The sequence below is a fragment of the Camelus ferus genome, chromosome 7 (assembly GCF_009834535.1).
Source record: "Camelus ferus isolate YT-003-E chromosome 7, BCGSAC_Cfer_1.0, whole genome shotgun sequence".
NCBI classification, from domain to species: domain Eukaryota; kingdom Metazoa; phylum Chordata; class Mammalia; order Artiodactyla; family Camelidae; genus Camelus; species Camelus ferus.
In genome coordinates, this window is record NC_045702.1 from 45,352,715 (window position 1) to 45,371,216 (window position 18,502).

The following is an 18,502-nucleotide window of genomic DNA, read 5'->3' on the forward strand; positions in this document are numbered from 1 at the left end:
CCCAAAATGATTAAGTTTAATCAAGGTAAATTTAGTTGGCTGATAAGACATAAAAATGGAGTACCAGAGAATGTCCTGGAATGACATCATACCTGACGGATGTGTGCTGGATGCCTCTCCATACTGATGCAACTCTAAAAATATATTTTTCATTGCATAAATAAAGCCAGACTTTAACTGATAATAAATTAACAAAATATAAACAAACTACTGGCCCACTATTACTTTACTCATTTTGTAAAGCAACTACTTCCCTAACTTAATTAGGGAAGGGTATAATACATAGGGTATAATACTTGAAAATTATAAATGATAATAGTAAAAGTTAGAGCTATTTGAGATGAAGCAGAGAAAAAGGATGGATATGCAAAGTTGTAAAAATACTTCAATACTCCTTAGTTCTCAAGAAAGCTGTACTGAATGATTAATAAGAGCATTCTGTCGCCTAACCATGAACGTGTTTATTACTCTTATCTGTATCTGTGGGACAGAATACATTTGTAACAAAAAGCTCAGATTTTCTGAGTGAGTCCAAATTTCAAGTATTCATTCCCCTACTCCCATCAAATTGTTCAGGAAATGTCATTATTTGTGAAACAAACCGTATCACTTAAATGTAAAAGATTTCTAGAAGAAACAATTTTATTTTTTCACTAACCAAATTAGCTTTGGAACGTTACTCTTATGCTCAAAAACACAGATTAAACTAGTTTTATTCTAAACTTTGAAAATTTGTCTGAAAAATCAATTAACCCAAACTTTGATCTAAACATTTTGTAAATCACTGAGATTTGACTAGGTTTAGTATAATTATGTTTTATTATATACCGTTTAAAGTGTTTCATTAATAGGCTATGGATGTTAACTGCTCACTTGTTATTAAGAAGTTACTAAATACAATCTGCTAATATATTTCAATCTTATATTTTTATCACTAAAAGAACTGAATGACCAACAATCTAAAGTAGATGGAAGAGAAGAAAGGAAGAACGAATGTCTTTTAAACAGAGGAGGAGATGTTAACCTCACTCAGAGTAGAAATACAAGTTAAAACTGTTATAATAACATTTTTTTCGTATCACATTAATAGAAATCTAAGTATCTGATATCATTCTGTAGATAGGTAAGTGCCTGTTGACTCACAGTCCTAACAAGTTGGTGGAAGAACTGATTTAATTCCTTGGGAGTGAAATGGAGAAGGACCCTGTGGGGTCCTCCCTGGTACAAATCCTTTCTGTGTCCTCCATTTCTTGTTTATAGGAACTAGGCTTCATTCAGCTTCCTTGACCTTCTCTGAGTTCCAAAGGGCAGATTCAAACTGCTGCTAATCAGGAAAGGGATGGAATGAATTAACAAAGGAGGAACAGTCAAAACAAAACAAAATGAAAAAACTGCAGCCTTGGGGCAGGGTCCTAGTTCCTCCTCAAGGAATATACTTAACAGTATTTTTGAGTTCTGCAGGAACTAAGGGCCCCACGTGGTGAAGGATGGCAACTTCAGGCTAAGCACAAGATTCCTGGAACGCTGCCCTGTTACCTCACCACCAATCAATCCAAAGAAAGTCATACATCCTACTGCCCTCACCCCACATTTTGCCTATAAAAACATTTCTCTCAAAACCATTGGGGAGTTTGGGTTTTTCTAAGTACGACCCACCCAATCTCCTTGCTTGCCCAGCAATGAACCTCTCTCTGCTCCAAACTCCAATGTTTTAGTTTGTTTGGCCTGTGTGTTGGGCACACGAACTTTTTGTTCAGTAACAGGAGGACAATTTGTCAGTAGCTATCAAAATTACAAATGCAAAAACCTCTGACCTAGTAATCCACCTATGGGAATGTATTCAACAGCAGTATTACTCAGGCATATGCAAAATGACTTATGTAGAAGACTATTAACTACTAAGTATTTCCTAATCACAAAAGATTGGAAGCAACCTAATTGTTTAACAGTCCGGAGTGGGGATTAGACTGGTAGTGGATCAGAAGGGAGATTTCAGCCAAATGCATATTCTTACTTCTTAACTTCTGAATCATGCGAATGATTCACTTACTCAAAAATCAAATTTTTATGTTAATGAAAATAAAGATAAAATGACTCCCACTTCTGACTAATACAAAGTAACAAGAACCCACCCTCCAACCAGAAACTAAAATATCTGACAAAATATTTGAAATGTCTTTCAAGACATCAAAGACAGAGATTCCTAAGAAATGGAAACAAACAAGATGAACTATACAACTGGTCTTGTTAACTGCACAGAAAGTCTCCAGAATGCAACTCAGGAAGGGAGACTCAGTAGAGCCTGGTGATCTCCAAGTTGAGCAGATGAGCTGCGAGATCAAGGTGGCTACAGTGCACAGAAAAGAGTAATCAGTGAGGAAAGGGCTGCACAGAGAAAGGGCTTGAGAACTGCAGAGGACTCCCTCCAGCCTTCAGCTGAGTATTTGTCGGTGCATGTGTATGATCAGGTAAAGAACCAGCATTATGGGAAACAATACCAGGAGGTCATGCAGTGTCAGGAACAGTTTCTATATTCACCAGTGTGAGTGGGAAAACCTGATAATTCATTAAGCATTCAGTATTTGGAAGGGTTTTGCCCTAGACTTAAATCCTATTCTGGTTGTACCTAACAAAGCTTAAAAAGCAAAATCTGAAAGGATCCAACTGTTTCCATGTAACTTAACTATTCTAAAACAAAGCTTGAGAATATTTCTAAGAAAACAAAAATATCCAGCGTTTCACAAGGTCTAGCAGCCTTCATGTCTGGCAGCCAATCAAAAATGATCAGGCAGGCAAATAATCAAGAAAATATCACCTAAAATATGGAGAAATATTAACCGATTAAGAGTGACCCAGAAATGACAAAGATCATTGAATTAGTAGGCAAGGACATTTAAATAATTATTTTTAACTTTATAAATTGTACTTATATGTTCAAGAAGCTAGAGGAAGGACTGGGCATGTTAGGTAGAAACATGGCAGATGTAAAAAAAGACTCAATTCAAATTTCTAGAGATGAAGACAAAAATATCTGAGATGAAAAGTAAACTGGACATGATTAACAGCATATCAGACATAGTAAATCTGAAGACACAGCAATAGAAACTGTCCAACATGAAATAATGGGGGAAAACAAGATTGAAATAAGTGAAAAGACATATCAGTGAACTATGGGACAATTTCCAGTTGCTGAATATATGTGTAACTGATGTCACCAAAGGACAGGAGAAATAGAGGGGCAGAAAAAAATATATGAAGAAGTAACAGTCAAAAAATTTCCAAATCTGATGAAAGAAATATTTTTTTCAACAAATGGAGCTGGAAAAATTGGATACCTATATGCAAACAAACAAAAACACACACACACACAAAACAAACCAAAAAAACCCCCAACCCTCCAAACCAGTCGTTGTATCCATATCTACTACACCTTATACAAAAACTCAGGGTAAATGGATCACAGATGTAGACTATAAAACCATAAAACTTTTAGAAGAAAATACAGGAGAAAATCTTTATGACCTTGTGTTGTACAGAGATTTATGTACATAGAACAAAGATTTCTTTTATATAGAAAAAATTTTTTAAACGACAAATTAGACTTCACAGAAATTAAGAACATCTGTTCTTTGTATTACACTGCTAATGGAATGAAGACAAGCCTCACTAGGAGAAATCTTTGTAAATCATAATTCCAATCAAATACTTTATCAAGACATAATAAACTCTCAAAAACTAAGTAATAAGAAAGCAATCAACTCAATAAAAAATGAATGAAAAGATTTGAAGACATCACCAAAGTAGTCATAAGCATGGCAAATAAGCACTTGAAAAGATGCTCAATATTAGCAGTCATTAGGGAAATGCAAACTAAAATCATGATGAGATACCAGTACACAACTATAAGAATGGCTAAAATTATAAAGACTGACCATACCAGATGTTGGTGAAGATGTGCAGTAATTGCAACTTTCATATAACATTGGTGGGAAAATAAACTGGTACAACCACTTTTGAAAATAGTTTGGCCATTCCTTTAATAGTTCAATATATACCTACCATATGACCTAATACTTCAATTCTTAGGTATTTACCCAAGGGACTTAGATGTAAATATCCATAGCATCTTTATTTATAATAGCCCCAAACTGTAAACAACAAAACTGTTCATCAGCCAGTTAATCGATAATCAAACTGTGGTATATCCATGCAATGGAATACTGTTTGTCAATAAAAAGGAATCAACTACTGATACACACAAAAACATGGATGAATCCCCAAATAATTATGCTGAGTGAAAGAGTCAAATTAAAAAAAAAAGCAAAATCAAAGGATTCATGTTGTATGAATCTATTTATATAAAAACATAGAAAATGTAAACTAATTTATAGTGACAGGAGTACAGTACTTGCCTGGCATGAAGGCTGGGCGGGTAGGGCACAGGAGGGAAGAAAGACAGTGGACACAAGGAAACTTCTAGGGGTGAGAGACACATTCACTGACTCAATGGTGTTGAGGGCTTCATGGGTACATAGATATGTCTACACTTATCAATTGTACAATTTAAGTCCATGCTATTTATGTAAACTTTGCCTCAGAGATAGTTTTAAAAAGAAAAGATAAACATAGTTAAAGAACTGACAAAATAAATATTGCACAGGAACATGCTGTGCCTATGCAAATGATCATAATTAGGAGAAGAGAAATCAAATGGATGAAAGGCTAGAGAAACATCTCCACCATGACCTTTATGGTTAATCAGAAGAAGGCTGATAATGTGGGAATGTGTCAGCTGAACATGGTGCAAGTGTTGCATACACACTCTCAGTCTCAAACCATAGTTTCAGGTCCATCTGAGTTTGCAAATCAGAGTAAGTGACAACGTAGTCAATGCAGTGATCAGAGTTGCTAAGAAGTTCTCTATGACAATAGCAGAGATAATTAAGGGAGAATGCTATTTTACTAAAGATTTTCAAAGTGTATGAACTCTGCCTACTTAGTTTAATGCAGACACACTAACAACGTATTTTGAGATCAGCAAGGAGACTAGATTATATATTTAGATAAAAAAGAATTGAGGGGCTATTCATATTCCTATATGGTAAATAACCATATGTGGGACACAAATTGAAGCTTCTGTTAGTCAAAAAATTTATTTAAAAAAAATATTAACCTAGGCTGCTCTGAATCATACTACTACTAATTCTTAATTTATGTTTTACTTCAATCACTGGTTCATGCAAAACCTGCTTTTAATTTTCTTTAATTTGGTTAGTTACCCAAAACAGAGGCTACACATGGTTCCCCTGCCCACATTCCATTCCTTCCCATCACCCTGGCTTCCCCAACAACAAAGGTAATCCTCACCCTGAATCTTGTGTTCACAAACTCCTTCCTTTCCTTTTTGTATAGTTTATATCGTACTTATATGTAGTCTTTAAAAGTACATATTTGGTTATTAAAACTTAAAAAAGATAGTATCATGCTATATGGATGTAATCTTTCAGGATTTACATGTTTCCAGCTGTACATATGTAAGAATTGCTCTAAGAAATTCCAAGTCTTGGTGTATGTAAACATTCAACTCTGGTAACGCTAAACCTTTTTCCTCACTATGTGTTATACCAATTAACATTGCCACCAGCAATGTAGAATACTCTGGATTCACAACTACAGTTTCTGTCAACTGCATGTTATAAAATGGTATCTCACACTGTGATTTTTTAATATCTCTTCACGTGTTTACCAACCATGTATCCTCTTTTACTGGATTTGTGTATGTAGAATAAAACAGGAACACAGTTTCCTATATCACCTCTGAATAACCAATTTTATTACCTGAATAGTATTTTTCTCACTGAAAGACAAATCTCTGTCAGATAGAAAAGTAACATATGTGTGCAGATGTCTTTCTGAACTCTGTCTTCCACTGATCATTTTGTCTAATCATATACCAATGCCGCCTATCTTAATTCCTACACATTAAGTCCCTATTCCTGCTTTTCTGCCTCAAAAGTGTCTTGGCCCTTCATCTTATCAAATACTATGACTAATCTTATTGGAGTTTTCATTGGAATTTAATTGAATCTGTAAGTCAATCTGAAGAAAACTGGTATTTTTATAACACTGTCTTCCTGTCGATGAATACAATACATCTCGATTTAGATTTTCATAATTTTTGTGCATGGAGGTCTTGAATATTTTTGTTAGATTTATTCCTAGACATAAATGTGACATTTTCTGTCTCTATTATAAATGCGACATTCTCTGTCTCTATTATAAATGCTGTCTTAGTTATATTTCTAGATGTTTGCTGGTGGCATACAGAAATGAAACTGACTTTTGTATATTAATCTTATTTTCAAGTACCTTGCTAAATTATTTCTAATAATGTATAGTTTGGGGAGAGCTTCAATTAAAAAATCTTATTATTTGAAAATAATGTTTTATTTTCTACTTTCCAAATCTTATCTTCCGTAATTATTTTTGTCTTCCTGTGCTTATGGAAGTTTCCATAAAATACTAAATATAAGTGGAGCCAATGAACATCCTTCTCTAGTTCTTAATTTTTTTAATTAGGCAATGACTATTAATCCTTATTTCAAACTTGATGTTCTGGCTTCTTTGGCTTAATGAACTGTAAACAAAAAATTGTGTAGAAATAAGTAATTTAAAAAGTAGCAGCGTCCAAGGGCCTCAAAATTTAAAATACCACAGGTTTCTAAATTTCACTACATCCTCAACAAAATTTTTTAAAGGAGTCAAAATTCTTGAAGTTTTATTATTTTTTAAAAAAGAAGTGGAGTCAATTTTGTTTGCCTCACTGTTGGAAGCCTCATCAAAATTCTGAACAAGATCACCCTCCACCCCAATAAAAATAGTGGTGCTTTTCCATCCAGCTTCTGCCAATGTCTTGAAAGCCTGTTGACATCAAGCTGGCCTAAGATTTGAGTGGCCTTTCTGTCACGGGCTTTGTCTTCGCACAGATGGTAATGGTGAAAGTGCTTGCTGCCAGAGATGTCTGAACGTTAGCACTGCTGAAGTGGATCATCACTCCCTAGTTTGCAAACATACTTACCTCTTTAACATCAGAGATATTGTTTATTCCTAGTTTCTTTAAGGAGAACTGACGATTTTTTATCATCTGTTATAACATATTTGTTGTATCATCTGTTACTCTATAAATCATCTGAAGGTGGCTTCTTTTTAACCAAAGCACAATTATGCCTGAAGTTTGCCAAGTTTCTCCTGGTTTCCGGTGGGGTTTTTTTTTCATCTTGTTGGAGAGGAAATGGGGCTTCGTAGGGGACTGGGCCTGGCACTCAAGTAGTCTCAGGCAGACCAGCTGAGAGTCCAGTTCCTGATTTTGAAGAGTGCTTCTAACAGTCAACTACTGAGAATAACGTTTGTTCTAGTTTTGTTTTTTTTTTAAAATAGAGGTTCTTTCCTGTTCCTGATTTACTAATCTTTTTAAAAAAATCATGAATAGGTATTACATTTTATCAAATTTTTTCTGATATTTTTCTCCTTTAATCTGTTAATCTGCTAGTATGTTTGGTTACATATATGGATTTTCTAATACAAAATCTCATAGCATACTTGGGATAAATCCAACTTGGACATGTTGTATTATCTTTTTATGTACCATTAAGTTTCATTTGCTAATATTTTGTTGAGAATTCTTACATGTATATCCTTGAGTGAAACAAAACTATAATTTCTTTTCATAATATTTTTGATATTTGCATTGTAATGGCCTCTTAGAATGAGTAAGAGAATTCCCACATTTTTGCCTTAAATAAACAAAAAGAATTTTAAACAGCCTGTGGGGACCCAAAATACACGTAAATTGAAGACCTTCAGAATCAGCTGCAATTTCTAACCCAACTTGGTCTTTAAATTTAAAAATTTAGATTCTTAGGTCTCAAGAAAGATTTTGGATTTTTAGTAAGCACCTCAAATGATGCTGATAAAGGTGATCTACTGATCATGCTTTGAAAAACATCACCCTGGAATGGAGAGCTCCTGGCTTCCATCTGCTCTCAAGGAAGTAAGAGAAAGAGTTGAGACAGGCCCACCAGGACAACACGGTGGAGCTTCCAGGGAGTGAGAGTGGCAGAGCTGAAGAGGCTAAAAGCCCTTGCTTCCCATTAGTGTCTCTTAGCAAGAGGACCACAGTGTGCCCAGCACAGTCCTACTGTTGCAGCATAATTAGCAATTGTTGCCCCTTTCACTTTGAGAATGTCCCAGTGTGGATATGTTTTAGCTCTCTTGTTGGAAGCCTTCATGTTAGTCTCTTCTTTTTTATGGATGGGCCTGAGACCGCCTCAGGCTTGGATGACCTCTCCTTCCCCATTTCAAAGCCCTCACCCAGCTCTAAAGGCTAAATAAAAAGCACAGTTTGAGAAGGCACAGGACGTGGAAAAATGTATGCCCACTAAAGGGCTAAATATCCTTGCATTTCACATCATTCAGACAGTTTGCCAGGTGCAGAATCTACAAAGGAATTTGGCAAAGTACTAGCTGTTGGTATTACAAAAAATTATTTCTCCTGTAAAAGTTCATTATAGCCATAGTGAGCCGGTAGTAACTATGGAGTTTGAACCACGGGGTGGGGGGTGGGGGGCGCAGGAAAAAAACAAAACAAAACAAAAAACGCTGTCACAACTAACATATAATTAAAAAAAAAAGTTCTACTTTTCCAATCTACTTAGGTGCCAATTGAAGAACAAAGGTAGTTTGAGAGGTACTAGCAATTTAAAATGTCTAATTTCTAATATCATTTCTTTTCCTTGAAGACAAGATCTCTACCCTTCATTTCAACCAAAGTTCATTAAAAGCCTATGTATTTTCAGGAATCCAATTTATATACTAAAATTCATGACTGACTATTCTTATCCTCCAAGAAACAATATAGAGCAGGTATTCAACACATGTTATTTCAAAGAATTGTATAGAAATATAAAAACTAGTCTTTTAAATTCTCATATTAACAGTATTAAAGAGATACTGGCAGTATCTTATGTAAGAAACTTGTAATTTCACTCACATGTGAAAAATACATTTCTGGAATAAACCTGAATAATTAAAGGCATCTGAAACACTGATAAGTATTTCTTCTTTCTACATTATCTAGATCGGAAAACCCTCTTCTTAGTTTCAACACACTGCTGCCACACTTGCCCACTGTTCCTTTGCAATTACTTTATTTCCTTTTCTTTCTTTACAACTACGACACAACTTCATCAGCAGCATCACAACAACCGCAGCAGCTACCCGCTGAGCACTCAGGATGCTCCAGGTGCTGCTATGAGAGCTGTACACGAATTAACTTAATGGATCCTTACCAACAACCTTTTGAGAAAAGAAATACCCCTAACTGTGTAGATGAGAAAAAGCAGCACAGGAAGGATAAGCTAGTAGGTGGCGGCAAGAGTCTCTGAACCAAGCCTCCTCATAGCCTTTCATTAGAATTGTCTTTCCCAAATTACTTCACACCTTCCAAAATCTGCTTCCTGTTTACATGATCTAACCTCTCTCCTTTTTGAAATTCACTCGACATAATGAAGTTAGATGATCACTGTCATTAAAATATGCCCGTGTTCAATAATCCATTTTACCTAAAAATGAGTTACAAAACACAGATCAAATGTGCGCAGACCAGGTGTTCAAGATTCTTTTCAGTCTGGACCCATCCTCTCTTTCTGACCTCATTCTCTATTTAGCCTATCATAGGAACACCAAGTGAGGGGTGATCAGGACGACATGCTTGTTTTCTCACAGGGCATGGAACATAACAGGCACCAAAGATGTTTGTTAGATTAACAACTAAAAGCCTTTATGGTTTTTCTCATACATAGCTGTACATTACTGAAATGCCAGGGTTCATGGCGTTCACAAAGAGATTTCTTAACTAATTCCTTTTTAGCAGTAAGATTGTATTAATTGTTTAAAAATCAAAAAATTCACCTATGACAAAATAAGGTACTTCAGAACAATTAGATCAGGCAGTTTTTTTCTTTTTTCTTTAGCAAAAAAGTAGAAACCAGTAGTTATACCCAACAGTGTGATTAAAGAAGTAAAAGTATTCTTAATATTAGCAAGAATTTTATTACTAACCTGTTGAGGAATAATGGTATCTCTATAGCTCGGTAAAATTTTTAGGGTGACACTTCCACTAATATTTTTCAGTAATTCTTGTAATTCCTTTGGATTGTTTCCAACCTCATGGCCATTGACTTCTTTAATGATATCTCCCACATGAAGCAGACCTTGCCGATCTATCATCCCTCCATGAAGGATTCGGGCGATTACCAAATCATTATTTTCAACCCTAAACGTTACACCCTAAAGGAAATGAGGAACGGAATGACAGATTTTAGGTTTTTAGGAAGAAATCTTAAAATTATCATGAATATTTATATATAAGAAAATAATTCTAAAAGTAGGAGAATGAATCTTTCTTACTTTACCCATGTTCTCTCCTGACTCAATACTCCAATTGCATTAAACCATGTGCAACTGTGATAACACATGCCATCCTTTAAAAAAGGACCTCTATGGCAAGGTTAACCTTGAAAACGAAACATATCTTAGGCTGCATCCCACAGGATAAAAGGAAGCTCAAAGGAGCAAGAAAAAGTACTTGTGCATTCTGATGGTGGTGTTCTCGGCTTTTCTTTTTTTCCACGTCACTGTTTTTACAGTCAGAGCCCAGAAATATTAATGTCTGCAGGAAATTGTAAACTTCCTTACTTACAGAGTCCTACCATGTCTTTAACTTTTAATAACAAGTTTCTTCTGTGTTTTGATACTATAATTGGCAAGAAACTTCAGTTTATTTCTTCAAAGGGCATAGGAAAAAAAGAAAGCAGTTATCTCCTAAAATTTTTGCTTCTTATTGGCAAACTTCTTGCCTCTATTTCAATTTAACTTTTAATTTTGGTTTAATTTTGTATGCTCAGTCAAATTGAGAGAGCATCAACTGTGTATTTTACACAAAGGCCAAAGAAGACTGGTAAAACAAACATGAATAAGGTTTCATAATGATACAAATTACAAAACAGAAAAAAATGAGACAGAGTAGTGTCTTGGCCACAAGTACATCAGATTTCAGATTTAAGAAGGCACTGACTTATCAACTCACCAATGGTTCCCCAGCTCTTTTATGAATACCAAGAATACGAATGGCATCTACTGGTAATAACTGATTATTGATTGAAGAATTATTCATTTCCGGGCTTGATGGAGGAGAATCATAACACTTTGATGCCACAATATCATGGGCCTCCAAAAGTGACTAGAAGGATTCAAACAGCCTGTGGTTACTAATTACAGATGGAACAAATTATTAAAAATAACTAGTTCATTATCCCAGGTAGAGTAGTAAAAATTTCCAAGACACACATTATTAAATTCCCAAATATGAGTTAAATCAAATGTATGTAGAATATTTTTAAGAAATATTAACATATACAGTTTTACTTGTTATCAAACAATATCGTATTCGTTGTTTTATAAGATTTGAAGAGACTGATAGTTTTGTGACTTTTTAAAAGTCTCATGTTCAGTGGAAACTGAACCTAGGTTTCCAAGTGTGATGCAGTGGAAGACTGAACTTCATTGCCACCACTGTCATCACCATCATCATCATTCAATACTTAACCAATTCCTATTTATTAGTTATCATATGAACTCAAATACCAAGACTCTAATTTTTATTCTAAACCTGTTGTTAGCAATAACATATTTTTCACGTGTACAAAATATCTGTTAAAAAGATACCCAATGAATAAACATCAGCATCTTTTGTCAGTGATGGGAAATTCCGTATTACCAATAAGGGAATAAAATTTACATTTTTAGGGGAGAAAGAGCTAGTAATGGTCCTGAATTTACTTTTACCTCCTACATTTACTGTATATGTGCTATCATCATGGATGACTTTGATCTAGCTTTCTAGGAATTACTTATAATTTGAGGGGGTATGTATATGTGTGTGTGTGTGTTGTGTGTGTGTATATAATTTGTGCTGTAATTGTGTAATGCAAACAGACATAAAGCTAAGTTTTTGAGTGTGGGAATGCAAGTTCAAAATCAATAGATCAAAACAGAAAGAAGGGAGCAAATGTTAACAGGTTCAGAATAGAAGCCATCAGCTTATGGGCTTAATTGGTAATTTCTGGTCATTTCATAAAAATAATATGAGAGACAAGTTTCAAAAAGAAAAAAATTCACAAATCCATATATAATGATTATTCCTATAAATGCTGGAAGTTACTCAAATCACTAACCTGGGCTGCTTAGTTTTTACCCTATACGCTCTTCTTTAGGCAATATTATCCACCCCTGCGACTTGAACCACTACTTACACATTGAGAGCTCCAGTTTTATATCTTTGGTCCAGAACTCTCAAGAACTTCAGCTTCATATACTAAAAATCTACAACAGTGGCCAAAGTCATGATAATCTGAAAAACTGAAAAAAGCTAAGGATTGTAGCGGACTAAGCACACTGAGTTAATGAAAAATCTCTAAGTCCACAATGCTATTTAAAAAATTGGACTGGAAAAACTCATTTGTTACCATTGAGACTGCTATTTTAAACAATTCTTTACTTTGAAAATTGGTAAAAGGAAGGATCCAGCATTTCCCTGACTTTTCTAGTAGGAAAGCAATATAGGTTAACTAAACAGCCCACCCAATGAGGAAAAGCTCTACTTTAAATAAGAACACCAGGTAATAAATACAGAATGAGAGAATTTGAAAAATGTCATCTTGTAACCTCTAATGAAAATACTGATTCAGGCAAGGATTATTAATTTGTGTTGATCAGCCAGTAAATGGTTGAAAGGAAACAGCATTTGTATAATGCCAGAATAACAACAAACTAGATTATTTCCTAGAGGAAAGGTTTTCAAAGGTAGGATTAGGCTGTCATTGTCCTTCCTTAATTAAGGGACCAATCTCAGCATCAATAGTTGTCAGCCAACCAGGTATTATACATCTTCTGATGTAGATTAGTTCATGTTGTATCACATTCTAGTTCCAAATAATTAACTTGAATCATCAACCTTTTAGGTAAAACTTGTTTATAAGAAATAGAAGCGATAACAAAACAACACAGCAGGGAAGCAACCAAATAAATACAGGGAATGGATTCTGTAGGACAATGGCCTGGTCTCTTCAACAGGCCAACATCATCATCAAGGGAGAAAGGGATGGTCCAATCAGATGCCACATGGACCTAGGTTGAAAACTCATGCACAAACCAGCTGTAAAGAATATTTTGGTGTCAAATGAAGATATATGAATATAGAATGTGTACTATATGAGACAGAGGTCCACTGAAATGGAAAAGTGGAAATCAACGACTGAAAAAAAAAAAGCAAATTACAAAATAGCTCATGCAAAATGATCTCAATCAGCAAAGAAAAAAATTTGTATATTTATGCCTAGGAAAAATATGGAAGAATACATGCTATGCTAGTACAGTAGTGATTTAGGTAGTAAAAATGCAATGTCTTAATATCTTATTTTTACTTGCTATTTTCTAATTATATATATTAACCTTTATATAAATTAATGCATTAAATGTTATATACTTATAGAAAAAAATATAGCATGCTACAAAAGCTCTATCCGATGCACAAACTTAATATGGCCAGTTATCTTAACATTAACATGTCCAAAACAGTTCTCCTAGAGTGTTCCTTATCTCAGTAGGTGTCATCAATTGTTTGTCAGAAATCCTGACCTTATCAACTTTCCACATTTCTCTTCTGCAGCTGTCACATGTAACCACCAAGTCCTGTTGATTTTACTGCTTAAAACTTGAAAATCCTCACATTTCCCACTTTGTAGACACTGCCATCACAATCTCTTGCCTTGGTACTCAATCATCTAGCTCCACAACTCTGACCTCTCCCTGTTTAATAACCTGCCCCCATACCCTACCCAAGGTTTTCCCAATGTCCTTGGGATAAAGTCCAAATTATCTTAGTATGCCTTATGAGGGTTCAGTTAACTGGCCTCTGCACAAAGGTGTCTCTGACACGTGTCCATATTTTTGTACCTAAGATTCATGTTTATGTAGGAACCATCTTACTATAAATCTACATATTCTGCAGGTTAACACTGCTAGAGAGTCACAGAAAGTCTTTTTGATTTTTAATGCTAAGATTTGCAGTTGCAAGCTGGTGACGCTTTATTCTTCTATCCCAGGACCATTTATTGAACAGTCCATTCTCTCTCCGCTAAAATATTTCGGTCATAAATCATGTTGCCATTTGTGTATGGATGTATTTCTGGGGTTTCTATTCTCTTTAAGTAATCTATTTTTCTCATACTGCCCCAATACCACACTTAGTTATAGGTTTAGAAGAAATCTCCACCACCTCTCTTTCTCTTGTGAAACTAATTATTTTTCAATAAAATGATTAACTTTTCACCTATATAGACAAATGCTTAAATTGCACTTATTTTTTGTACCTATGGGAAGTATGTTTTGTCATAGTTCCTATCCTCATATAGCTCTCTTTTGTTCCAAGGTCACCAACTGCACCCCAGTCTTAGAAGCAATACTGAAAATGTATACAATTGGTCAGAAGGAGTGCTGGGAAACAGTGGTAGTGAGGAAGAAAAATTCACAGGGAGAAAAATATCTCTAGTATGTGGTCTGATGGTGAAGTAGGGTTTGTTTGGTTTGTTTTTTTTAAATTACACAAAGAAAAATCCGTTCTGATATATTCCTATGGCAGACACTACATCTGTGTAGCATGTGTGTCTGTTTATGCAGTCCTACCATATTAAGATATTAAAATATCTAAGCTGGAATTTATAAAGTATGGCCCTAAATAATCTTTAAAAAATATCACCTTAAACTGGAACTTAACTACTAAGGGAGAATATTTTGGGAATATAAAGGGGACTTGAAAGAAGAATGATAGGAAAAGTTTACCTGGAAGTGAGGCTCTTTGAGTATAGCAACCAGTTCTGCCACATTTTCATCCACATTTATTAGAGGAGTGATATCTTCAAGAATTTCATTGACTAATTCCAAGTTATTGTCACTGACAGCTTCTAGTTTTGAATCTTCTAGTCTCTCATGAGCCTGAAAAGGTAACAATATATAAAAGTAATAACACACATTATTTTGCTCCTGACTGTGGTTTTCTTCTTGATTTGTTTCCTTTTTATAAAGTTTTAAAAGATACTACTTGAAGGTTTGATTCAGTGAAACCAAATCTAGTATTTCAATCAGAGGTAACAGATTTCACAGTAAATGTTATCATAAAATAGAATAAATCTTGGCCTCTACTCCTACCCTAAAAGTAATGGAAAACTCATGTTTATGACTAAGCCATGAAAAAACTGAATAGGCCAATGACACTTTAAAAAATGTATCATGTTTCTAACCTAATAGACTTTCCTAATGACTTTCTAATCCAGGCTCAAACTCTCAATGATACTGTTAATGCTTTATTAAAATAAATGATGAAGCACAATAAAAATAAAAATAGGAACATAATCATTATATGGATTACCATTAAAAAATAATGAAAATCATTTTGAGAACCCCATAATCCTAAAACTACCATTTCCCAATTTTGAAAATCAGCAAAAAAGGTCAATTCAGGAAAGGCAGCTCTTGAACTGAATCTTGGACCATAAGATTTCACTAGGGGAATGATCCACTCCTGTCTCAAAAAAAAAAAAACAAAAAACAAAAAACAAAAAACTTAAAACATAATCTGGCAATCTTTTCCACAGAAAATGAACCATGAATCACACTGTCACAGGAAATAAGTAGTCCTAATTATCCTTTAATAGTGGGAGTAAAGCAGAGTTTAAATCCAAACTTAGAATGAACACTAAGCAGTCTCCATCTTTTAAGTGTTGTTTTTCTTTTAAACGCTTGCTGTCTGATTTTGAAGATAGGCAAAGCATAATTATAAAGATTTAATTTATATATGAAACCATGTAAGATGACAAATAACACATTTAGTATTTTAAGATTCAGTTCTGTAAGTGAAGAAAAATCCAAATCTCAAGTGGCAACAGTATCAATTAAACTTTATCTGATACCTGTAATATTTTAAATGTTATTTCTACCACATAGAATGGATCCTTCAGAATTCAAATACACCTTCTAATTTTAAAAATGCATTTTTTTCAATTAAGTATATTTTCCAGGTAATTCAAAAGAATGAAGTAAGTTTTTCATTGGAAGAGGGGGGCTATATATTAGCAACATTTTAAAGAAACACTTCGGAAGAAGTTTTAAGTCATGAAATAAACTGATAAAGAAGAAATTATAATTGTTATGAAACAAAAATGTTAAAAGACCAAATGTAATTTAAACAGAGGAACAAGTTTCTATTAGATTTAGACAAGAAAAAAATTAGGAAGACTAGAGAACGCCACAAAGAATGAGAATAGGTAAATTTGTTAATTTTCTTAAAGTATCACACAAGCCTGACAAATATAGCATGATGAAGACACTCAACATGATATCATGGAATGATTATCACTATTGGGAAAAAAATACGAAAATATGTACACAATTACTTAACTCTTACAAAACAAGCTAGAATTGCTAATTGTTTTCATACAAATATCTGTTGTTAACAAATATCTAATTTAGCATCATTAACCTTGCAAAACTCTTAATACTCTTACGGTAGTATTATAAAGCTTAAAAAAAAGGAAGAAAAGATCTTTTAACATTCATTGGGGGCTTTTGTTTTATGCCAGGAACTATACTCTCAGTGCAGTATGAGAGAGAGTCTGCGGTGTATGTATTGAACAAAGGTAGTAGGTATGTTATTATTATCCTCACCTTACAGACATAGACACTGATGATGCAAAATGAGATAAAGTGATTTATTTGAGTTCATACTACTGGTAAGTGGCAAAGCCAGGTAGTCCAACATCAAGGCTTGAGCTCTGACCTACTAAAGCTTGTATTCAGCTTTATCACTATACAACAGGTACTCTAACATCATCTTGCAGTTAGTTATTTTATCTAAAATATTATGCATTGTTCTCACTCATTTCAATGTGTAAGATAAACTCTCATTCACTGCTAGCTGAGTTGTTGCTTCTCAGCACGGCTCTTCCAGTCTAGATGTGTTGTTATACTCCTATGGCTCATAATACCACCCACCCTTCCAGCCTTTAACCATCTGCTCAAAGTATGAGCTATAAAGATCACCTGTTTCTCCAGGAAAACAGATGATGACTGGCTTATAAGTTCCAGGTACTAGGCCAATATATCTTCTACAACATCCTATGTTACATGATATATGGTAACAATACTTTAGATACTGATAGACGTTGATTCAATTCATGTCTTTGGGACAAGTAAAGGAAGAGAAATGGTCACTGACATGAAAACTCTAATACAGTTTCCCTCCTTTCTATGTTCATCTGTTTTAGTGCTCCCAAACTGGGTGAGGACAGGAGGGAATGTTGGAAAGACTAAAAGAATAATGCCAAGAGAGAAAGAAGCAGTCAAGTGGAGGGCAGCATTATGCTATAAAACACAAACATACCTAAAGGTTTTTGGACATTAACTCTACAGATTGGTTCTATGGTAGGAAAAATTCTCACCACACAATAGAGAAATTCTCTGAGGGAAAAAAAGGTGTTTTTTTTTTTTTTTTTTTTTTTAGTGAAATGGCAGCTGTAATTATATTACAGAAAATCAATTTCTGAAATCAGTTGGGTTCAATCAAGATCAGTTTTAGTTTTTCCAAGGAAGTAAATGCAGGTCCTTATTTGTTAATATGTAACTTTTTAAGCTCCAGGATTATGTGAAAGAAGTAGGGACCTCTATTCACATTAAAGTCAGAATTTATTTAGTAGCTTTCAAGAGGCAAGTACCAACTTGAATTTAACTAATCAAACCAAAATAAAAAAGACAAAGGAAATACTGAAAACTGACTAGAGAGAATGGAGAACTCAGTTTTTATTTTGCTTTTGCATACATGACATTAAAAAGGATGAGATTTGTTCTGATAAAAAAAGTAACTAAATAGAATTGAATTCTCTAATTGAATTGTCATCTAGTTAATCAAAAAAGGTCAAATTCTTAGATTAGAGAAACTATATCTCAAGGTACTCAGGGAGCTGAGAGACTCTTAGAGACAACTACAGAATTAGGAGAACCACACAGATGTTAAAAAAACTAAAAATGGGAATCTTATACTTTTTAAAAGGAAAAAAAAATTTTAAAGCTTGGCTTTTTAATAGTACTCAGAGAAAACATAAAAGAATCTTTTTATAATCTTTGAATGGAAAAAGATCTAACTATGATGTCAAATCTGGAAGCTATAAATTAAACAAATAAACAAAAAGGCCCAATAAACTACATCGAACATTTAAAATTTCTTCTCATCAAAAATCAGCAAAGTCAGAATAGAGATGACAAACTAGGGTCAAAATATTTACAAATCACATTACACACAAAAGGCTGATTTCCTTATATACCAAAGACTTCT

At 34.2% G+C, this 18,502-nt stretch overlaps 1 protein-coding gene across 4 annotated transcripts in view; it reads right to left on the reverse strand.

The window, feature by feature from the left end:
* Positions 1-18,502, reverse strand: part of MPP6 (membrane palmitoylated protein 6) — a 103,831-nt gene that overhangs the window by 25,765 nt on the left and 59,564 nt on the right. For 3 of the 4 annotated variants that reach the window (XM_032483845.1, XM_032483846.1, XM_032483843.1), the window contains exons 3-6: positions 14,959-15,111; positions 11,147-11,299; positions 10,120-10,347; positions 93-134 (exon numbers count right to left, since the gene is read on the reverse strand). In XM_032483845.1, the coding sequence (XP_032339736.1) occupies positions 93-134; positions 10,120-10,347; positions 11,147-11,299; positions 14,959-15,111 (576 nt within the window). The remainder of the gene's footprint in view (positions 1-92; positions 135-10,119; positions 10,348-11,146; positions 11,300-14,958; positions 15,112-18,502) is intronic. The other variant, XM_032483844.1, reaches the window with a different exon arrangement.